Source organism: Euprymna scolopes, chromosome 37 (assembly GCF_053919585.1).
Source record: "Euprymna scolopes isolate OS-2025 chromosome 37, ASM5391958v1, whole genome shotgun sequence".
NCBI classification, from domain to species: Eukaryota; Metazoa; Mollusca; class Cephalopoda; order Sepiida; family Sepiolidae; genus Euprymna; species Euprymna scolopes.
The window spans coordinates 52,271,876-52,297,350 of NC_136518.1; the positions used below are offsets into that span (position 1 = coordinate 52,271,876).

Here is a 25,475-nt window from a genome sequence, read left to right on the forward strand (position 1 = left end):
ACACTCTGATCTTAGCCCCAAAATCAGAGATGTTTGTGGTCTTTATCGACAACAATGGATGACATAACACCCCTCCCTTTTCATTCGTGGTCACTCTTACCCTTAAAATATTTTTTTTAATTTAACCAAACTGAATAAAAATAAATGTCCTTTTTTTAAATAATTGAATTAAATTATAATTCCAGATGCTATGATAAAATACCTTCAATATTATGTTAATTTCATTTTATATTTTTTCCTTCACACTAATTTCTATCAAGCTTTAAAATTTTCCTAGTAAATATTTGTAAATAAAAATAAATTAAAACTGCTTTTTTTTTCCTGATATTTTTGTTTTAAATCGATCATAAATTCTTTTATTTTCAAAAATTGAATGTATTTTTAATTTCAGGATTACAATCATTTTCCCACTTGTGACCTGTAAACCATATACTTATTCCATAAACCATATAAAACTGTTTTTTTCCATAAACCATAAAAAATTAGTTTTCCCACAATTTTTTATAGCATAATTTGTGAAAAAGACTTTCATTTGAATTTATTGGCCCTTAAAATTGTAGCATCGCATAGCGGCAGACTTGAACGTAATTTTGGAAAAAGGGGAGGTAATAGCTGTCTGTAAATACAGATCAACAGTTTGTAGGCCTTATGGTTTTCCGTAGATGAAGTAATATCACGTAACAACAAATTGCCAAAAGAAATCATTGTTATTTTTAGTAAAATGTGCAGTTATTTATCGATTTTTTTTTCTTATTTGGTATTGATTCTTCAAAGCATTTCCCATATGATAGTATATTAGCAATATTGGGCTCACTAAAAAAGAATTATTAATTTATTTTCCAAAGATTTAAAAGTAGTGGTTTTCGTAAAAATAATAATTATTAAATATTAACATATTTAACAAATTTCACACTTCAAAGCATCAGATATAGAAAAATTAAACACATCGGATTTTCAACCTTAAAATCTGATGTGTGCACAGTTTTTTTTTTTTTATCTACAATCCTCACCCTCCCCACAATATATTTTGTTCAGTTTCGGCTGATTATTTTAAGCCTATTTGTACCTAGAAATAAAGAACAGGGGGGTTGTAGGCAAAAAAAAATATATATAACTATCGATTATGAAAATAAATAGACCATCATAAAGTTCATTCTTCACTTAAAAATCAGTGAAAATTTTGTATTGATTGGGTAATTATTTGATTTTTGGTAGATTTTTAAAAATACTTACTCCCTCCTTCTGTTTTAAGCGTGCCTAGTGAACATGATAGCTACAAATAGTTGGGAGTTCTGGAAGCAGACACTATCAAAGCAAGAGAAATGAAAGAGAAAATTGGAAAGGAATACTTCAAAAGAAGAAAACTTCTCAAAACTAAACTAGTAGAAACATTCAATGGTGAATGCTCTGACGAACTGCAAGCACTTGTGCCCCCTCGACGTAAATCCCCCGACAAACCCGACAAGCAGCAAAATCCCACCCCTTTAACAGTAGAGATCCCTAGATGTAAGAGAGCCTTCAACTCCAGTAGTTTCTTTCCCAGAACCGCTGGACTTTGGAATTCTCTTCCAAGTTCCTGCTTCCCCAACTGTACTGACATGCAGAAGTTCAAGTGTAACGTGAACCAACATCTTACTGCCCAACTCCCCACATAGTACCCCTGTAGCTTATGTCCCTGATAGTAGCCCCCCTACAGCAAAGTGGCAATGTGCCTTGTTTGGGGCGAAATTGCAATAAATAAATTAATTAAAGGAATAAACGTGTGAGCAATATCACGAGTAAGATAATCTGGACCAAAGAAGAACGAAGGAATCTTGACCAGAAGACCAGGAAACTCATGACGATGCACAATGTACTACACTCAAAAGATGATACTGACCAACTATATGAAAAATAAAGACAGAGGAAGAAAGCTGCTTTGTACAGAAGACTGTTTAAATAACAAAAAAGAATTAGAAAAGTACATAATGCAGACCACTACAAAGCCCTGCCAGATTGTAGATTTTGCCGTTCCAGCAGTCCAAACAGTGAAGATGAAGGACAATAAGAAGTGGAGCAAATACACAGAACTGGACAGAGAGCTCAAAAGGATCTGAAAAATGAAGAAAGTTAAGATAACACCACTAATAGTAGAAGCACTAGGAACGATACCGAAAAACTTTGGAAAAAAACCCAAAAAAATTGTGAGAGATTGGAATGCAGAGAGATGGCTAAAGATACAACGGATAAAAATAATGAAAACTGCAGAAATATTAAGGAAACCCCTTGAATGTGGAGACTAACACACATGAACTACAGACACAAATTGAACACATAGAAATGACTACAGATGTAAAAGGCAAAGGCACATCACATAGAATCAATGGTATAACCGCTCCCCTCTTTTTTTTTTTGTGTATGGCACCACACCATATAAGTGAGGGTCAAGGAGGATGGAAAAACCTAAGAAAGAAAGCACTAACCAGACCTCCACTGGTTGAGTGCAATGACGACTGGGACCTTGAGCAGGCTTATTGCCACCCGAATTCCAGTGAAGACCAATGGTCGCTGCCAACGAGAAATCAATTGTAAGCGGCTGTTGTGATAACGCAAATTCTTTTGCAAAGGTTATTGAAAGAGGTAGCAAGTACTAGAAATCTGAGGAGACTTGTTGTTACTCAGACTCTAGTGAACAAGAGCAATCTTTGATGATGGCTTATGGATGATAGGATGTGAGAACTAAAGAACAAAATAAGGGAAGCAGAGTTACATGGCTGTCGAAAGTAAACATAAGATCCACTTTCTACTCCTTTTAAAAAGATGAATATATATATATATATATATATATATATATATATATATATATATAGTAGGGGTGGTAATTAATAAAAACCTGAGGAAAGTGCTCAATACTGTTGTAGAGCAAATATGCCTTTCTCCCTTTCCCCTTCTCTCGCACCCCTCCCCTGACATCGTTCTTTCATTCTTCCATAAACGAACATTTCTGTAAAGTCTGAGGAGGCTACAAGACGACCAACCAAAAACGGTCGAGTAGCTGAAACAATAATGTAACTAAACAGAAAAAACGGTAATAAAAAAATAAAACATATATATATATATATATATATATATACTAGTAGGCCACCCAGCATTGCTCGGTCATAAAATATGCTTAAACATGATATTTTGATTAATGCAGATTTCGTATTTATATTATATTTGATCCAATATATAGTAATGATTTAAAAAGTTAAAAAAGAAAAAATTTTAAAAAACGACTTGTGTACCACCACCGAGAATCGAAATCAAAATGTTTGGTTTACAATTCATGTTCCTCTGACCTATGAAGCCATGTTTGCTGCAAAACTAAAAATTAAAACATGGACCAATAGCTATTACGTTACACATGCATATTTGTAATGACATCGTTTGACCTTCACCTGGCAAATTCCATTTTTTTAAATTTTCACCCTTTTGGACAGATTTTCCCCGGCTAAAACACAAATATGAGTTCAAATAACCTATATCTTAAGTTTTATGTCTGTAGACCAAAAACTGACAGAGGAGTTTTGTAGGCAAACTTTTTTAAACAAATATATATATACGTATATATAAATATATATATAGAAAGAGGTTTGTGTTTACTATAACCTTTTTACACAAATATTACGCAAGTATAAATCATGTAGAATATCTGCATGAATATAATTACATGTAATAATTAACAAAAGAAAACCAAAAAAAAAAATAAATAAACGAATAGAGAATTAATTAAAATGAATGTTTAAAAGAATATGCAAATTAGATAGATCGTTTGCAGATGAATACAATTTCATGACCCATATATAACAAAGTTTTATTTTCTTTTTAAATAAATAGAAAAAAAGGTTTTTAATATTAATATCAATACACACAAAAAAAAAGTATAGGAATATATATATATAGGGTGCCCAGCGTTGCCGGGGGGGGGCAAAACAACAGTAACGGGGAGTGCCTGTTGCCCAAATGTGTGCAGGTGGTGTAGTAAAGAACCCCATAGTTGTAAAAAAAAAAAAAAAGGTGGTAATAGCGGCGTTGGAGAATCAAAACAAAAGGCAGAGGTGTTAAAAAAATAAAAAAAGTAGTAGTAGGCAGGCAGGCAGGCTCGAACCCATAACGCAAAGGATAAAAAAAAGAAAAAGAAAAAAACATGATGTCTTAGCCAATGTCTCCATCGTCCAACCGGAAGTTCTGAGCGTTGAAATTAAGCATAGTTAATCCAACTGATATGATGACTTGTGAAAATGGCGGTGCAAAAACCGACCCCTCCTTGTAGAAAACTGGCCAGTTGAGAGTGAAGGAATTAATGTTTTGGGCCAATTTTTCGATATTTGTTGTCAGAGACGTCAAGCTCCAAAATGATACTGACCTCGTCAGGATCTGTTGCGTCTGTCGAAAGTTTTTTGGGAAACATACAAACATACATACATACATACATACATACATACATACATACATACATTTACACAAACCAATGATTGAGATTCATATTATAGATAAATACAAACATAAATATATATTTATAAAATATACAGTGCATGTTTAATAATATTACAAATATGGAATTAAATAAAAAGTCAAAAGTGAGTTAATTGATCTTATTTGTTCTTATGGGATCTTATGGTCCAAGGTAAGCTTATTAGAAAACTGCTGATCTATGGAATTGGTTTTTATCCCTAGAATTGAGAGGGTTCCTATTTACTTGCCTCCCGACAAGGGAGGAGTTGGACACAAGGTTTATTTTTGATGTGGAAAAAATCCAGTTCTTCCAAAAACGGCAATCTGGATTGGAACAAAAATTTAAATTACCTCAGTCTAAAAGGATTTCTCCTTTACTGACCAAGGATAGAATAGACTAAGTACAGTATTAGAACCGATACATTTTGTTCCTAAAAGGAAATTAAATTCTTTTCTTTTTTTTTAAACTTTTATTCACGCCAAACAAAGCATGTTGCTACTTAAAGTGTGAGGGACTACTATGATAGTTAGATTATTGAAATAGCATCAGGTGCGATAAAGTGTTTATAGCGATAGAGAAAACCATAAAAGGATGGTAAACCGGAATATGATAATGAACCAACTACTGCTATTTGAATATCACAGTTCAAAACGGAAAGAATATGGTTTTACTCAGCCCAGCGGTGGCGCTCTGCGACTGTTCTTAACCCAACAAAATCTAGGCCATTCTTGTAATGACCTTCTCTCTGTTGACTGCAGTGTATTGCTGGTCATGTGCAGTTCTAGAAGGTCCACTCTCCCAGGTTTTGCCTTCTCTCTTTGAGAAAGGGTTAATTTATTGCTAATCACCTGAAGCACCCCTACCAGGGAATGCTGATGGGACTACAAGCATTTTTTGTAGGTCAAAGTGCTATTTTTCAGGGGCACTGACTTTTCATTCCAATTTTGCGATCTTTGTGTCACATTTCTCACCATGGAAGATAAATAAATGCTTAATATGGCTCTACTTTAAGGAAGAGAAGAGTTATGGTTAAGCCATGACACCGCCTAAGAGACGATTTTTTTTTTCAAAGTAATCACCCCTTATCAAGACCTGGAGGTCACTCGAGGATAATGGCTAATGAGTGAACAGTAGTCAATGGGACAATATCATAGTAAACGTTAGTAGTGGAAATTTGGTAAAATTGGATTACTTAAGGGGACGGGTCATCAAGAACTTGTTTATGTTGAAATTGAAGATGACCACATTGTAGTCAGCTGGAAAGCAGGCAAACGCTAGAGAGTTCCACAGGCAGTTTTAAGAAAAAAACTTTGTTCATGGAATCTATTTTTAGGTTTAGGCACAGATAAATCTAGGTACACTGATTTTGCTTAAATTTTCTTATCACTTTTTTTTTCCGGGGATGGGGCATTCTACCGGATACCAAACATTCTCCCAATAGTTTAGTTACTCTAACCGAGGGATCTTTTTAAGATTCTAACCGTCCCTTTAAGTGCTATTGTTTATATTTCTTTTGCACTTGGTTCACCAGGTATATTTGCCAAATAGTTTTTGAAATTCATTTTTTTTTTCCTTTTTGTGAGCCTGTGTGTGTGTATGCACACGTAAGTACGTTCAGGATTTTAGTTCTATTCTACTTCTATTCCCCGTTTATTGTGTGTGTCGGGGGGGGGGGCGGTTAAATTCGTCCCCGCCCATCAGCAGAGATAAAAAGGGGCAGGTGCAGGGAGCTTTAAAAATGAATTATTAATATTGCAAAGAAGAGTTCCCTCTTTTCCATTTACACAAAATATTAGTTAAGAGGATCAAATGCAAATAAATAAATAAATAAATAAATAAATGTGAAAAGAAAAAAAAATCAGTATCCTCTTTTTATTACACCGTAAATGCAGCATCTGCCTTGCTTAGCTTCAGATGAAAGTGTGGCATCTGTTCTTCAAACACATATCTAATCGACTTTTTTTTTTTTACACTAAGCACACACAAAACTAAGTATTTAAAGTTCCTTTTTATTACACGCAAAAATCTATCTTCATACTGGATCAAAGTGTAGTACCCTTTCATACAAATACAAAAGAGGATTCTGTCTAGTCGTGGATAGACAACAAGGACTTACTAAACCAAGATTAAATAAAGGAACAAGGACATAGTAAACCGTGGATTAAATAAAGGGTTCTGTTCTAATTTCTGTGCAGCCCCCCCCCCCCTCCAAGTTTGACAGAAAGATTCCAGAGTTCGATAAAGAAAGTCAGAAATTAAATCGATCGAAACATTGTGAAAAGATGAGAACAGTAGTTCGAAAAATCTAAAGAATAAGACTCATCAATCCTTATCTAAAAAACTCCGAAGCACAAAGATAGCCGAGTAACTACGTCGGGCCATTTTTTCCCCCCATGTCCTTCAACACAAATGAAATTTTATTAATATTATCTTTTTTGTATTTTTTGATAGAAATAAAAAAAATGTTTTAAATTTGAGTTTAAGTAGGAACACCCACCCCCTCCCACCACACACACATAAATACAAATTTAAAAGGGTAACCATGATAAAAGATGCTGGCCGAGAGAGAAATCTTTTAAAATTTCCAATAGAGACGAGATGGATCAACCAACCCCACCATCCTCCCTTCTTTTTAAGTTGGCCTTGTGCCTAAATTTTTTCTTCATTTTCCCAATTGTATTTTTTTTTCCTGTGAATAAAAAAATTAATATCTCAAAGTGTAGTATCTGTTCTTTAGATGCTACACCTCAATTTCTCCTTCACGACTGAGACAATTTTCATTTTTGTTCCTTTTCTCCACGTTAAAAAAAAACGACCCTAGTATCTAACTCTGTCCCGTGGGGAGGCATTGTAAATAGGGACTCTGTGTATTATTTGTCAACACTGTTGCATAACATCTTCCAAGTGAAATTTGTCAGAACCTAAAAATAGTACGTTTTCTATGATTTTAGAGTGGGCGCCTTGTTTACTGGATAAATATAATAGCAAAACTTTAACGATCATTGCGTTTCTGGCACAGGTACACAGCGAGAACAAGGTTACCTGAAATCATCTCCTGTTCACTTAACAGAGAAGATACAGACATGAAAGTAGTAAATATGTTATTATCAATAATGAAGACCGTTATCAGAGGATCTTGATCGACTTAGGTGAGATAATATTGGCTATTAACAAAGTCACCATTTATCAAGGCAGAAAAAGCCACTCAAGGATGAGGGTTAATGAGGCAGTTGTTTGTTTAGTCAAACTGAAGAGATGTGATACAGCAAAACAGTCTGTATGTGGATGACACACACACATACACACTATTATATATATATATAGTCTTGAAAGTTTTTTAACCTTTAAAACTATATATAAAAAACTATTTAATTTTTTTCATCATTCGTTGGAAAACTATTTAGTCAGTCATTTAATCACCTGCAATCAATGCATCAACTTGCTCTCTCGAATTCACTATAGTCTTAAGATCAATTTACTGGATCATCAGTTGTTTACCATGAAATACTGTCTCGGGGATTTAAAAACAAGGAGAGAGCCATTCATTTTAACTATGGCAAAGTGGGCATTTGTTTACATTGGACTTGCAAACAGCAATTTACTAACAGTGGTTGTAGCTAGACAAGTCTTTGTTATGAATTTTTACAGAGGGATTATTAGCTTGAAACTCAGAATGAGCACCTACCCTAAAAATAATGAGAGTGTAGAGAAAGCCTAACAATGTATTTTCAATGAGAAAAAGGCAGTAAGGTAGAGACTAGGACACCACCCACTAGATTCTGAACTCGGTTTTATACTTTGTCAAGGCAGAACTTGTTTACATATATAACTAAACTAAAATATGCTTCCTTTCTTGGGTTGAGCATACTGGTAAGTGAAACAAAATGTCATGAGCGTATAAATGCATTGCTTGTTGTGTAATCAAATGGAGCTTCTTGTGTTTGATGTGTTTATTATCATAGTCTTACCTACTTTAGCAGCAGCCAAAATGGTGTAGGCTTTGACTGTCATCTAGACAATCAAGTTTCGATCTCAGCTGGAAACAGTTGCTTGTCTAGCCACGCTGAAGAGTGTAATACAACAAAACAGTCCATGGATGACACACACTATCATTCAAACACGGTTAATTTTTAGTTTTACTCATTTAGAACTGCTTAAAAATTTCACCGCTCACTCATTTTGCGACTAAATTTCAAACAATTTTTACAGTTCATAGGTCACCTTCTCAGCTATATTTTGAAAATAAAATTTTGATTTTCGTTCAGTAAAACAAAAGTTACAATAAGATGACGGTGTTCAAAAATTCTCAGAATCTGTAAGGAACGGAGAGACGTTTTTTTTCTGATTGGCTGTTGGTTACCATAGCAACCAAATCTGTTACACTACCTCAAATATATAATTATAATTTAAAATATTGCAGAATTAATTAAGAATTGATTATATTATGTTAAGTTGAATTTAAAAAAAAATTTTAATACTGTAATATTTTAAGTTATAAATTTATTATCTTTTTTTATTAGAATATCTTGTCTTTTTCTTTTTCAGTTTTAACAACGAGTTCCTTTTACTTTTTCATGCTCGCATTTTTCTATGTAATATATTTTTTTAAACAGTAATCTACAGACATGCATGTTTCGAGGTCCACCTCTCTTCATATATAAATGATAGGGGATCAAAAATTATTAAAGATATGAAACGCTCAACATACGAGATGAAGTAAAGGATACAAATAAAATTATAGGCACGATAAAACGTAACCCTTATCCCTGAGTGGCTTCCGGGCCTTGATAAGTGGTGACTACCGTGTAAAAAAAAAAAAATATATATATATATACTGATATATATGAATCTATTTGTTAGTTGAATAAGGAAAAACATCAATGGGGAGGAAGGACTATAAATGCTCTTTATACCTAGGTATTTCGAATCCTAATGCTTCTCATCAAAAGAGAAGAAAAGAGGTTACAGATATAGAGAAATATAACAACTTTTTTGTATAATGATTAGATCACTCTGACAGACGTTAAAAAGCATTTAAAAAAATAAATGTTTAAAATTCAACAGCATTTCTCGCGGTTAACGGTAGCCGAATGGATTAGGTCCTTGCTAATGAAACCAGGGTTTGCTTCTGTTGCTGGGTTCGGATCTATCAACTGGTGTTAATCGTGGCACCCTGCACTGATGATTCCCGAAAGGATGAAACACAAGTGTCTGTAAGCATTTAATGATTATTATAGTAAATAATTATATATATATATATATATATATATATATATATATATATATATATATAAAACTACTTAATTTACTCACATAAAATTAATATATGAAAGCATAGATTTATGCGTAAACTTTAAGTATTTACTTCAAAAGTGCTCAATACGTAGGTAGAGCTAGTTAGTAATTTATAAAATATATATGGCGATTAAGCTACACTGAATATTCGGCGTTTCATAAGCCTGAGGAGTCCTAGAGTGGATGAAATGCCGAATATTCAGTGTAGCTTAATCGCCATATATATTTTATAAATTACTATATATATATATATATATATATATATAAAAGCTATATGTCTGTCTGTCTCCATATTTTCAAACTCTCTGCCGAAACGAAAAATCGCGGAACGGCACTAGAGGCCTCAAATGATTGGAGTTTTTTATGAATCATTCTTTTATGGGTCTTTAGTCGGTTAGAATAGGTTTTAAGGGGTCAAAAATGGGTCTAAGTTTTAAAAAATCATTATACATTTTGTACATTCATCTTTAGTTTGTTTTTATATTTTTCTTTGTAATCAGTTCATATGTGTGTCACGCTGGTAATGTCAACAGTTTTAATGCTACGATTTTGCTTTTGGTTTCGATTCTAGCTGATGGCACCAAATACTTTTTTTTTTTTTACTTTTGAAATCACGACACTATATATTAAAATCTGGACAAATTAAAATATCATATTAAAAAAGTGTATTTCATAACCGGATAAAGTACCCCCCCCCCCCCGCTAGTGTGTGTGTGTGTGTGAGTATATATATATATATATATATATATATATATATATATATATATATATACGAATAAACAGTTAATAAAATATGTTAAAAAACACTTTGAAAAAGAGTTAAAAACATATTTAATCTGAAAAGGAAACACTAGATAAGTGGATAGTCCTTAATCCATGGAGTTTCGAAGAAATACTTTCCTTCTCATCAGAGGGTAGGAATTAGCAAAATGCGGGATCGGATTTTACATTCAAAAGTATTTGATGAAACAACAAGTGAGTCAAAGATCTTACTTGAAAACAAAAAAAGGGAAGCAGTATATATATATATATATAGTGAAGCACTATATATATATATATATACACATTATATATATATATATAGTGTAACCCGGATACAAGAGACTCCAAATATTAGAAAACCGGATACAAGAGAGGTATTCTCTGGTCCCAAATTAGAGCCTATATTAATGTACCAGGTAACCCGGATATAAGAGAGTTGTAGCTGCCTTGCATAGAAGCCTCTTATATTCGGGTACACTGTACACACACTAGATGTATCGGCCCAGTATTATCTAATATATATATATATATTCAAATTCTCTTTGCAAATATTTTTGTTATATAAGCACACCTTGTTATCTATTATTCACCTTTTATCCAAGCTAAAAGTGAACCTGATTTTTATTTAATAAAATTAAAGCAAGTAAGACAGAGGAATCGTTCAACGATCCATCAATGTCTAAGCAATAAATGAACTTTTGCTTTCGTTAAAAATTTGTACAGAATGAGAAAACATTCCTTTTTAGTAAACACTGAATGAAAAAAAAAAAAAAAAAGGCAAGTAAAGAACAATAACTCTTAAAATAAGAACAAGAGTTAATCCCTTTAATTTACTCTTCTTTTAAGGTGACTATTTAAAAATTTCTAATATTAGAAAAACTGTTGGTTCAAATCAAGTATTCTTTTTAATAAATTGTAACAAAGTATGGTAGTTTACAGCAATTAACATAGTGCAACAATAACAAATGAAAGATTTAAACGAGACATAAGTAAGATATAAGTAAAATAAAAGAATGAATCGGTCAATAATCAATCGATGTTCAAATTGTTTATAATTTGAAAACAATGAAAAAGACGTAATTGTAAACATAATATAAAGACCATTCCTACGATTCAGTTCAGGGGTTAACAAACACTCATTGTGACCAATGTTAATCATGCTGACATAGGTTATGTCAACTTACCCCAGCAAAATTCTAAAACTTTAATCTTTGTTTTTAATTTGTTTTAAAAGTAATCTAACAAAAAAGAGCAAATTAAAAAAAAAAATTTTTTTTTTTTTAATTTAAAATATGGAATAAAAACTGAAGGCAATTATACTTTTGAACTTTGACGAGAGCAATTTTGTTTTGGCCAATTTTGTTTTTTGCATTTCCTATTATTATGGTTTTACTTTATTTTTTTCTACTTTAAAAGAAATAAAACCAAGATAGGCTTCCTTGGTACATTTGAAGAGTAACTCTCCACTAAAACCCTCCTCATGACAAAGCAAAAAAAAAAAAAAAAAAAAGATTCTGTTTATTCAATTATTTATTTAATTTATCTTATGGCTATATTTTAAAATTCATTTATAATTTATAATAAGGAATAAGTTTCATTTATAATCTTAACTCCATTTCCAGGCCATTCTAACGTTTTAGGGCATCTAACAAATTTATTTTTGCTACTAAGACCGTAATGAATATTTTGAAAAATAATTTATTCAAATTTTTTACAAACATAATTTATCAGGAAGAACAAATGTTTTGAAATAAGATTTTTAAGGAAAGGTAAAATGCAGCTTATCACTGCAAATTTTATTGAAAATGTTTGTTTTTTTGTTTTTTTTTTATCATTATAAGAATTCACAATGTTGGATTTGATTATTTTCTGTGTGTGCATTCCAGCAATTGGAACCAAAGTTTTTAGAATGGGTCACACGTTTGTGAATTTGTCTATTTGGCATCTGTTCAGTGTAATTGTAACAAGTTATATTGCAGCATTTTAGGACAGTTAATTGAATTCATTAGCACTAACCCTCAGCACAAGTGGCTATCAGGTAAAATTAGATCAGAAAACTGTAAATGTTTGAAAAATAATTTATTGGAGAAAAAATGTGTTGAACATTTCAAAACCTTAACCACCAATTGCAAGGACAAATAACATTATTTGAATCTTCATAAAGAGATATAAAAGTGGTGCAAAACTGTTCTGTTCAAGGAATTAATTTTTTCATGTTTTGGGATCAATATTTTAGTATACATATATAAACATATACAATAAATATACACATGAAGGTCATGCATAACATTAACACATATGTACGTACACACATTAATGTACCTCAAAATGTTAACTCAAATAACAACACAAGGCTGGATACTCCACCAGATTTGATGAATTCTTGTCCTGGATCCAGTAAGACCAAGAGACCACAAGAAAAGTATACTATAACATATTTAAATGGTTAATTGGGGAGAGGGAAATAATGTTCCCAACTTTTTTACTAACTCTGTGTTTGATAGATATTCAAATATTCGATTACCTATATATCTCATATAGAGATCAAGTGTTAGCCTAGGAAAGGGGCTCCTTGATTTCTGAGAACTTCAACTGAAATAAAATTAAATACTCAGTATTATATATCAACAGACAAAAGTCTGAAAACTACAAAACAAGGGGAGATAACTCTACATTCAACTATTCATGAATTAATGAATAACATCAGGTACTGATTAATGTTGGGAACATAAATTCGAATTGGAATATTGAGAGTTTTTGAGGTTTCAGTGTAGAAATTGAAAAAATTGAAACGATTCCAAAAACGATTCTTTTAATTTTGTTTATTTGTTTAATTTTTCATTGCTGATACTAATGATAAAGTGATAGATATTTATTAATTTAATTTAAAAGAAAATGACCCTGCAAAAAAATGGCACAAGTGGCATAAATGGATACATAGGAAAAATGGCATAAGCAAAAAGTAAAGATATAAATTTCATATCCTGGATAAAATAAAAGGAAAACATTAAGTTTGTCAAATTAAAAAAATATATATATCTATATTTAAAAGTAGATGAGGACTATCTTTTACATCCCTCCCTCTCCCCAAAAAATTCATTTTAAAATCAGAATCAGTAATTGCATCAGAATCAGAGAAAATATTTGAATCATCCCATCTCTAGTACTGATACAATATCAGATCCACAAGTTATGTTTATTTTGGGTTAGGGGTGGGATTACTGTCAAATTGAAATTATTTTATTTTTGTAAGAAAGTTAGGAAATAAACACTACTATACATACAACATTATCTTTAATGATCACTATATTTGGTTTAATGCCCATCTTACATGCTGGCATGTTTTGGGTGGCTTTATGAAATTGACTTTACAGGCTAACCTATTTCTGACCCTTTTTATATCTAAAGTCTATTATTATGACTTCTTATGTTTTCTTTAGCTTTCCTTTTTGAACTGGACCTGCTACCTCAACTGTTCTACATTTACTAACCCAAAAACTCTAATTCATTCTTTTAACGTGGCCATACTATCAAAGTCTCCTGTTCTGCACACATCGCCTTATACTGTTTAGATACAATGACTAGATTTTGAAAATATTTAAACATTTAATTGATTAGTTTCAACATGGGATTGTTTAATAACTTCATTAGCTGTATCTACCCCGCGTCGCTCAAGATTAAGTGAAGCTGTTTTACTTTTTCAATTTTTATTTGTCTGCACATTTGTAAACTTAAGGTAGATAACTCCTACTATATTCTTCAATTTAAAATGAGAAGCAATTTTAAATTTTGTCACATTCCAGAATATTCCTGGGGGCAAAGGGTTGGATTTTTCCCATTATTATCAACTGACTTTGCATTTAACTCTGCCCTTGTGGAAACATAGAATTTCTAGGAGTTCAACAAGATGCACCTGAAGAAGGTTGTGTATTACATCGGCCAAAACGTTGTGAGAATAACAACCACAATAAGAATGGCAGTCCAAATGATTTATATTATATTCTGCTTGTTCCTTACTTAGTCCATACGTTATGCTTTGAAAAGGACCAAATTCATGAAATTTTACTTTAAATTTGGCAATTTTGGACAAGAACATGAGAGTGACCTCCCTTTGATGAAGCTTCATTTTCGAATATCATTATAATAATATACTAGCGGGACCTGTGGAAATTCCACAGGGGGACTCATTCATATGTAATATATTGATGTTGGCATTCTGTAGATGTTCAGTTCAAATGGAGGTGCTCTGATATTACTGTAGCTTTTTTTTTGTTAAAACAGCAAAAGTATTTATCTAAGCTAGCATGAATACCCAGCAAAGCCCGGTTGTAAAGTATGCTTAAATATGATATTTTAATTCTTGCAGATTTTGTATATATTATTATAGAGTTAATGTTCTATCGATTTTTATATGTTATAAAGGTGCGATTTCAAAAATAAAAAAAATATATTCACATGACTTGGTGCATCAGTTTGAATTGAAACTGAAATAAAAACTTATGAAAAAATTATATGTATATTTAAGATTTTCTTATTATTCAGACCTGTATTACAAAGAGTGGGTTGCAAAAAATGAGTTGTGGTGTGAGGAGAAAAATAAACTGAAACAGAGAGAATATTCAGGCCTGTAATAATACAAAGAGGAGGTTGCAAAAATGAGTTGTGGTGTGAAGAGAAATACAAACTGAAATAGAGAGAAGGCGAGTTTTAAAATATAATCTTAAAAAGATAAGATACAAGTTGGAAAAGCATTTCATCCAAGGCATGAAAATTGTTAAACAAAATGTTTTTACTATAGGCTTTAAAAATAAAGGTACAAGATTCAATTTGAAATTTATTTATCTTTAAAGTGCACTTTTATAAATTTTACAAAGTAAGGTATAAAAATTTAATTTAAATTGAATCAAAAAATAACCTTGGATTTATTTTATGTAATGTACATTTTGTTGCACTTTAAAAACATTATCTTTCATCTAGCAATTAATGATAAAGATATAAAATTTTCAATGATTTTTTTTTTTTAAGTGGAACAGAATGTACATAAAATAAATCGTTTACATAAAATAAATCCAATGTAATTTTTTGATTCAAACTTTACTTTGTAAAATTTATAAAAGTGCACTTAGAAGATAAATAAATTTCAAATTGAATCTTGTACCTTTATTTTTAAAGCCTATAGTAAAAACATTTTGTTTAACAATTTTCATGCCTCGGATGAAATGCTTTTCTAACTTGTATAATTGACCATTGTTGTAATCGTGTGAGAAAAGAACTCGTAGTAATTTTAATGTGCATCTGCTCTTCACTGAAGAAAGAAATCAATCAAATGTTACATAAAAAAAAAAAATGGAAGATTTAGAAAGAAATAGAGTAAACAAACAAAAAAGAATATTGTCTGCCAAGAGGTGCTAGACTGAAAGAGTAAATTAAAAATCGTCTCTTACAAAGTGATTTTATTATTTGTATTGAACTATGTAGCACAATATTTACTTTCTGAGTATCTATGAATTTATCTCATTTCGGTCAGTTCTATATTCAAAATACAATGGACACTATTTTCATACAAACGTTAATAAATTAAATATATTTCTCATTCCATGGAATTTCTACGGGTTCTGTTAGCATATAATAAATAGTTGGGCACTTCTGCATTACACGGACGGCGCCATTGTTAGGGGACGATAACTAATTTCTTCTTTGTCAAATAACATGCCCAATAAATAACAAACAAGATTTTTTCCTGCCAAACACAAAAATATTTGGAAAACAAAAAATTTATTGTATAAAAACGTATCAATATATAATTGTAAAAACATTTATTGAAAAGTTTGCATAAGAAAATATAATTTTAATAAAACAATTTTTGAATTAAAGCAACATTGAATTTTTTTTTTCTGAAACATTTTTTGAATTAAAGTAAAATTGGATTTTTTTTTTTTTTGCAAACAATTTAATTATTTAAATGAAACATTTTTTGATTTAATACAACATTGGATAAGTAAAATTGTCACTTTAACAAAATATATTTAACTTTTTTGTTGAAGGTAACAATATATTAGTTTTAATTGTTAAATTAATAATATTAATAAATAATCTCAATGGAGAGAAGCGTCACCTTGTTTATTGAAACGCACTAAAAAAAAAAAAAAAAATAGCGCCGTCCATGTAATGCAGAAGCGCCGAGAATAATTGTAATCTATTATTGATTTTAAATACATAACACAAAATGTCCAACATGTTTTACTTTTTGACCGAAATTTGAATGTCATTTTTGTAGTCGATTTAGAAGGTAATTTGTGACTTGAATTGCAGTTTAAAAAGCAGAAGTCAAGTATTATGGTTCAGTTGTGCTCCCAAAAATGAGAAGTATATTTTTTGGATGTGCCCTTTTGAAGGAGCTGGATTTTTCCCACATTAAAAACTGACCTTGTGGTTAACTATTCTCCCACCCCCACAGGGAAGTAAGTAGGGGACTAACTCTCACATGTCAGAAGACTAGGGCCTTTCACAAACCGGTTTTGAGAGAGGATTTTGTCCTCTGGGCCTTTTTTGGGGTCAGACAAATAAATACCATATGACATAACTACAGTTCAGGGGTTAACAATAAACACTCATTGTGAATAACATTAATCGGGGTTTACCTACTTACTCGAGCAAAACTATAAAAATTTAAATAATTTTATTTTTTTTCTATTCCTTTTAAAAATAATCTTACAAATGAAAAAAAAAAAAATGAATAAAAACAAAAAAGCAGTGAATTAAAACCTAAGGTAAAGAAAACTTTTTTTTTTTTTTTTACTTTTAAGTTTTTCACTCTATAATAAAAAGCATAAATATCCAGCAAGTAAAAAAAAAATGCCAGCCGATGAGAACTCCCCACTACTCCCCCTCTCCTAATGAATTTTAGCATCGGAATCGGTAATTATATCGGAATCAGGGAAAATATTGGAATCATCCCATTACTAGTACTGATACAATACGAGTCATATTTATTTCGGGTTAAAGATAGGATCACTCTCAAATTGAAATCGTTTTTGTTTTTTTGTAAGAAAGTTAGGAAATAAAAACTACTATACACACAAAATTATCTTTAATTATCATTATATTTAGTTTAACTTCCATTTTACATGTTGGCATCTGTTGGACGGCTTTAAGAAACTGACTTTCAAGCTAACCTATTTCTGACCAGATCATTTATATCTAAAAATCCCACCTGCCTGTTTAAATGTATGTATGAATGTATGTTTGCGTAAAACTTTCAACAGAGGCGACGGATTATCACAAGATCGGTATCGTTTTGAAGCTTGACCCTTCAGATGACAAATATCGAAAAATTGGTTAAAAACATTAATTCCTTCATCCACAACTGGGCACTTTTCTACAGGAAAGGGTCGCTTTTTTTGCCGATATTTTCGAAAGTCATCCCTTCTTTTCGATTGACTAGCCTCTTCGCCACTTCCGGTTTAACGATGGACGCAATGGCAAAGACGTCACTTTTTTTTTTCACGTTCTTTTCCTCCTTAGCGGTACGGGTTTCAAGCCTGCCTGCCTGCCTACTACAACTTCTTTTTTTTTCTCAACACACACCTCTAAACAGCCGGGCAGCCAGGCTAGTTAATATCTAAAGTCCATAATTATGACTTCTTATGTGTTCTTTAGCTTTCCCCTTTGAACTGGACCTGCTACCTCCACTGTTTACTAACCCCCAAATTCTCATCCATTTGTTTTTAACGTGGCCATACCATCAAAGTCTCCTGTTCTTTATACTGTTTATGGTAAAAAAAAAAAAAAAACTGCCAGCTGAATCCCAACAAGTAGCAAAATTCCACTCGCTCACTGTTGAGGGCCCTAGATGCCAGAAAACCTTCTACTCTCCTTTGGACTGCCAGACTTTGGAATTCCCTCCTTGTTTCCGGCCTCCCTGATTGTACTAACCTGCTGAAGTTTAAATGTAATATGAAGACACATCGCGTTGCTCAACTCCCCACACCTTGCTGTTAGACACAATCCCAAATAGTAGACCCTTGTGTTTCACGTGGTAATATGCCTTGTATGAGGTGAAAAGGAGTTTTTGAAAATTTTCAAGTATTTAGCGGAATTAAAAAAGCAAATCAGACAACTCTGCCTTTAATCTAATTCCATAATAAGACTTTTTTTATACTGCTTTTCTTTTTCTTTATTTAAACTTTTATTGGTTGAAACATTTTCTTTCTTCCTTTCTATTTTTTTTTTTTTTTTACTTTACTGATGGAGACGTTATTTTATCATGTATATGACTATTAGTATGAACACTGTCGAAACAATTATTTTTTCCTGCGATTTGTGACAAAGTGAATCTACTTTTCTATAATATAGAATCAAAAACTGAAGGAAATTAATAATTATTGAGTAATGTTGGCACTTACCGTCAAAGAAACAAAATGGAGGTCCATTTAGAGTTTTATGTAAAAATAAAAATTAACTGAAAGTAAAAAGAAATACGAAACCAGCACACTACCAAATACTAATACTACCAATAATAATAATACAATATAAAAATATTTTATTCAAAATCTTTAAAAAAAAATTTATTTATATTTAAAAAAAAAAAATTTAACTTTTATTTATTTTAAAGATACTTATGCAGAATACGAACCGTTTTTTTTTTGTTTTTTTTTTTTAAACTAATAAGTATTTTCACCTAAAATCTAGTAACAAAAATACCGTAAAAATTAAATTTAAGTTGAACATCCTATCTAAAATGGCACGGTTCGTATTCTTAAGTTCTATTTTCATGGCATCTTTATTAAATTTTAGGTGAAATTATAGATCAGTTTGAAAAAAAAACTCGATTTATATTCTGCATAAATACTTTTAGAATAAATACAACTATTTTTTTTTAATATAAATAAAATCAAAACATGGTTTTTCTTTTGAAACAAGTTTTTTTTAGTAGGCGGATGGTTTCGTAATTCGTTTTACTTTCAGCGGGTTTCCAGTTTTACATAAAATTATTTCGACTTTCATTTTGTTTTTTGTTTTTCGACGGAACGTATCAACATTTACAATTACTGAATCAGAAAAAAATATGAATTAAGTCGAAAGTGTAATACATTAAAAACGAAAATAAAATGGAGGGAGGGCGAATAAACAAATATACAATCAATGTTACTAAACGATAGCAAATTCGGCACTTCTGCATTTTGCGGCCGAGCGCCATTGTTAGGGGGCGATAACTCCAATTTCTCCTTGGTCAAATAAATAACAAACAAGATTTTCCGAACACACAACGAAAAACACCCGTCTAGCCGAATCCACAGTGAAAAATTTTCCCCACTCTTTATCTGTGCCTAAATCAAAACGTGGATTCCATGAACAAAGCTTCTTTCTTAGAACTGCACGCCTGTGGAACTCTGTTCCGTCTGCCTGCTTCCCACCTGACTACAACTTGGATGTCTTCAAGTCCAACGTTAACAAATTCCTAAGTAAACACTTCATCAAATTCCTTAAGTAAACACTTCATCAAATCTCCGCACTAACGTAATGTACTTGCAATAACCCTTATCCCTGAGTGGCTTCCGGGCCTTGATAAGTGGTGACTACTGTGTAAAAAAAACAAAACCAAAAAAAACACACAAATATTTGAAAACGAAAACATTTATTGTATATAAATGTATCAAAATATAATTGTAAAAACATCGAAAAATCTGCGAAAGAAAATATAATTTTAATAAAACAATTTTGAGCATTTTTGTAATTAACGCAACAATGGATTTTTATAAATAGTTTTTGCTTTTTGTTTTTTAACAAATAAATAATTTTAATGAAACATATTTCCCATTAAAGCAACTTTGAAGGGTTAACAACAAATTTATAATTTAAATGAAACATTTTTCCGTATTAAAGGAACATTGGATTTTTTTTTCCGAAACATTTTTCGAATTGAAATAACAAATAAATAATTTGGTACTTGTACAGTTTAATCAAGACATTAAAAAAAAAAATGAAAATATCGGAGAAAGGTTATATTGTACGTATCCGTTATGGAACGAAGTCCATCGAAAAAAAAATTCACTTAATTTAATTGTAGCTTCTTTTTTTACATCGAAAAAACAATTTGTTATGATACCGAGCAAAAAAGGTTAGATTTTTAGGAAGAAAAGCTAATATTGAAGATGGGGAGGGGGGTGTCGGCGCTTTAACTGGAGTTATCTATCCGTGGCGTGTTCAAAAAATTCAAAGATGGCCGACTTCAACGCGCTCTCATAAAAACTTTTTTTTCCGCTGTAAAAAAAAACTTACTCAATCAAATTAAGTGAAATTTTTTTTTTTTTTTTTAGATCTTCAGTCCAAAACGGATACGTATAATATCTTTTTTTCGATATTTTCATTTTTTTAATGTCTTGATTAAACTGTGCAAGTACCAAAATTTTTAATGAAACATTTATCGGCCCCTGTTCTTTGACTGAAAAGTGCCACCTGGCGACAGTTTAGTGAAATACACCAAAAAAAAAAAAAAAACATGGCGCTCGGCTGCATAATGCAGAAGTGCCGAAAATTTAATATACTAATACCTGAATAGTTTTAAACTTTGAAAACTGTTTTTATGTTTTGTTATCTCAAAATTTGTTTCGTTCGTTACTGTCAGTTAGAATTCGTCAATCGAAGATGGCTGTGAAGTTTTCGCTTTGCGATGGTCATTATTTTTCAAACTAATTGCCTCAAAAAGTAACAATGCACAAAATTGATCTCCCGTAACATTTTTTATTAACTGCTCTAAAACACAATAAATGCGAAATAAAATTATAAAAACATTTGTATTTATTAATCAAAAAAGTAGAATCTATTTATTTATTTTTTGTTATTGTTTTGTTAACTCTATACTTGCCCGGAATGAATAATTATTTTACCTTAAATGTATATGCGAAACTGATTCCCCACTTTAAATTCCAAAATGATTTTCTCTTTTCGACAAATTTTTCAGGATGTTCACATGCAATCGCATAAAAAGTAGAATATCGCAATTAGTAACATATCACTATATTATTATGTAAAACATGTACTTTCACGATCCATTGATCCACCATATTCATATATATATTTTGTCGGGTGCTCTAAAAAAAAAAAAAAGTGCCTAAAGTTTAGTTTGTATAAAATAAACATAGGCACCGCCAAAACTGGGGGGAGGGGGGTCAGTACTTTTTGACGGACCGTCTTTTTAAAAATCTACCAAAAATCAGGTAATTATCCGATCAATACGAAATTTTCAGCGATTATTAAGAGAAGAATGAACTTTATAACAGTGTACTTATTTTTCATAAACGATATATATATATATATATATATATATATATATATATATATATATATTGCTTACAACCCCCCCTTGTTTTGAAGTGGGAACAAATATGCTTAAAATAATCATCTGAAACTGAACACAACATATTGTGTTGTTGTAAGGGACAGAATTATAGATTTAAAAAAAAAATTGTTTGCATACCTTATTTTGACGTCTGAATATCAGAACTTCGATTGTGTTTAATTATCCCGCTTTTGAGTTTTGAAGTGTGAAATTCGGTGAATATGTTAAGTAAAATAATTAATTTAAGTTAAGCAAAACAAAAAAAAAAATTTTTTTAATACTTATACGAAAAAAGCCATTTTAAAATCTTTGATAAATAAACAATTTTTTTTTTTTTTAGCGAGCCGAATAATGCATGACCATTATTAAACAGGGCATGCTTTGAAGAATCGATACAAAAAAAAAATTCGATAAATATTGTGCCCTTTGTGTTAAAAATAGCATCATTTTTTCCGATCCCGTTTGAAAACGTTTGCCGCCTTTCGACTACGGTGGACCAAACGCGCTGAAATAATTTTTTTTATTCTGCTTTAAATTGCCCCCCCCCATTTTGGGGAGCCTGGTCCCCACACACATACACATTAAAAACCAAACTCATACAAATGGTCACCCATATGGTACTGGCCAGCCTCAGCTTAATAATACATTGAAATTTTCGTCACTGAAAGATAAGTTTTTTTTGGCCTGTTTGGTCTTCCATAGTTTGCTTTTTATCAAATGCAAACGTAAACAGTGTCGATCTAGACTCTAGATCGACGCGAAATAACTGGTTGCCTATATGAATAAGTGGAATTATTTGAAATCCAGGTACTTATATTATAATATTTTTGCATATTCTCTTAGAAAATCATCCTAAATCTTAGACAACAAATAAATAAATTAATTCAAAAACCTTTTTTTTTTTAAATATTTATGTACGTTTTTTTGTGCAAGACAAAAAATGTCAATTGTTAACTTTTGGGGAAAATTTAACATTTAAAATTTAATTAAAAATAGTAGAAAAAGTTTTACATTATTCTGTTTTCTATATGATAAAATTCAGGGTTTTCTGGAAAAAAAAAAGTTACTCAGAAATAATGGATTTTAATAAATGTAATTTCGTTTTAAAAAACAACAACTTGATTTTTCTGCCACAAACAATAATAATCTTCTTAAACAAAAATGGAAGATGTTAAATACAGACGTTTGGCTGATGATTTCCATCGGGAATAAAACACAAACATTTTCTCATAGCTTACTTACCATAATTACACTTTCATACTATTAAGTTTTATTCATGTATTGAACACGATTGAAACAATCAAAAACTAGCACTAGTACGTAAACTGCAGAAGTGTGTAAAAGGAACGTTGTGTGTGGGGATTCGTTCCCTATGAATTTGGAAACGGCTGGGCCAATTTTTTTTAATTTTTAATTTCACACGAAGGTCCTTGATGTATCTGGAAGTGTTCTCACGTACGTTTTGCATTGGAATGCCTCTGATAAGTATCAAATCAAAACAAAGAAGTTTGGTTCTAACAAAAGTTAGCACTGTTATACAACCTAACATCACAAGTGCATTTATTTGAGAAATTTGATCACAGCACAAGCAAAAAGGTCCGACATAAAATCAACAGTAGGTTCTTTTATAAAACATGGTCACGTTCAAAATAAATGGTTCTTTTTAGAGCACAATTGAACTATGATACTTGGCTTCTGTACGTTTAACTTTAATTCAAGTGATTATATAAAAATAATTCCATAAATATCAACAGTTGGTTCTTTGATAACACAGGGGCACGTTCGAAGTGAATGTTTCTTTTCCAGACACAATGGAACCATGATACTTGACTTTTGCATTTTAAACTTTAAGCGAAGTCATAATTTACATATAATTTCATGAAATCAACATTAAATTCTCTACAGTGCAATGTAGATTACAATGTATTGTGGACTAAGTTACTGCGGGGAAGCTTTTGAAGCTTTCTCCCGGTACCCCGAGGGTGGGGAAGGGTGCCTAACTAAAGCAGGCAATTGGGGGGGGGCTAACTAAAGCAGGCAATCGTCGATTACAATGTAGATTACAATGTATTGTGGACTAAGTTACTGCGGGGGAGGCTTGTGAAGAAGCTTCCTCCCGGTACCCCGAGGGTGGGGAAGGGGGAAGGGTGCCTGTGCCTGCCTAACTAAAGCAGGCAATCGTCGATTGCCTGCTTTAGTTAGCCCCCCCCCCAAGGTACCAGAAAATCGATTGCCGGAATCGATTTAATTTTTTTTTTTTAAATTGGCGATTTAACCGATTTCGAAGGCACTAAAAGTATGGAAGCGTGGAACATTTGTTTATCCGCATTCAATCCCGGACAACATTGGATCTCCCTACTTTTTTTTTTTTCGATTTTCTTAGCTTTTTATTTTTGCTGAAGATGGGGCATCCTACTGGGTGCCAGACATTCACCGCTATTTTAGAAACTCCAACTGTGTGTGTGTGTGTGTGTGTGTGTGTGTGTGTGTGTGTGTGTGTGTTCATGTGCTGAAACGAATTTAAATATTTACGAGTTATTTTATATCAGGTAATTTTATCTGATGCTATATCAAAACTTTTGAAAAGTTCAATATAAAATAAATATAAAACTGAGATCTCCAATATAGATATAAAATGTTATAAAAAGTATACATATATGTGAGTAGTGTGTGCTTTATGTAGTTTGGAAATGAACAACAGGTAAATTGTTTAAAAAAAAAAGTAAACAGCAAAACAAACAACGACTCTTATTATTCCGTGTTAAAACTCGTACGAAGGTCTTACCTGTGTGTCAGGGACGGACTGGGACTTTCTCAACCTTGGTTTGTTCTGGAAATTGCCCATTTTCCACTATTAACATGTAATACTGAAATGTTCGACACATGATAAAAATTAGAGGCTAACAAAACGCACTTGCCATCTTTGTTGACCTGTGCGGCTTAAAAGTTAAGTGTAAAATGAGGAACGGGGAACCAAATGAAACGAAACCGGAGGTGTGCGTTCGTGTATGGGTGGAGATGGGAGTGGAGGAGACGACTGAAACCTCCGCCCTTAGAAATATGCGCAAAAATAAATCTAAGTTTAGAACAATGCTAAAGAAATGAACAAATGATTTAGTGGATTGTTGGTTTTGTTTATAGCCTTAAAAAAAGTTTTACAATAACTTCAATTGTTAATTAAATTGCCAATTGCCACAATTTCAGAAGTTTTTTTTTTTTTTTTTTTAGTTTTTTTTTGTTCCTATTTACTTGCCTCCCTACGAGAGCAGGTTAGACACAACGGTAAAACTATACAAACACCGTGACAGCGAATTAACCCTACCCCTAACCCTAACCCTAACCCCTAACCCTAACCCTAACCCTAACCCTAAACCTAACCCTAACCTTAACCCTAACCCTAAACCCTAACCCTAACCCTAACCCTAACCCTAATCCTAACCCTAACCCTAACGCTGTCACGGTGTTTGTATAATAATACCGACACAACGTCGGTTTTTAATGTAAAGAAAATCCAGCTCCCCCAAAAAGAGGCATTCTGAATAGGAACAAAAAAAAAAAAAAAAATGTCTCAGTCATGACCGAGGACAGTAAAGATAATGT

General features: G+C 31.7%; 1 protein-coding gene across 1 annotated transcript in view; it reads right to left on the reverse strand.

The window, feature by feature from the left end:
- LOC145261160 (ribosomal protein S6 kinase-related protein-like) overlaps positions 1-24,989 on the reverse strand; it is a 98,855-nt gene extending 73,866 nt beyond the window's left edge. The window contains exon 1 of the mRNA XM_080119482.1: positions 24,661-24,989. Coding sequence (XP_079975608.1) covers positions 24,661-24,720 — 60 coding nt within the window. The 5' untranslated portion in view covers positions 24,721-24,989. The remainder of the gene's footprint in view (positions 1-24,660) is intronic.
- Positions 24,990-25,475: the final 486 nt, after the last annotated feature.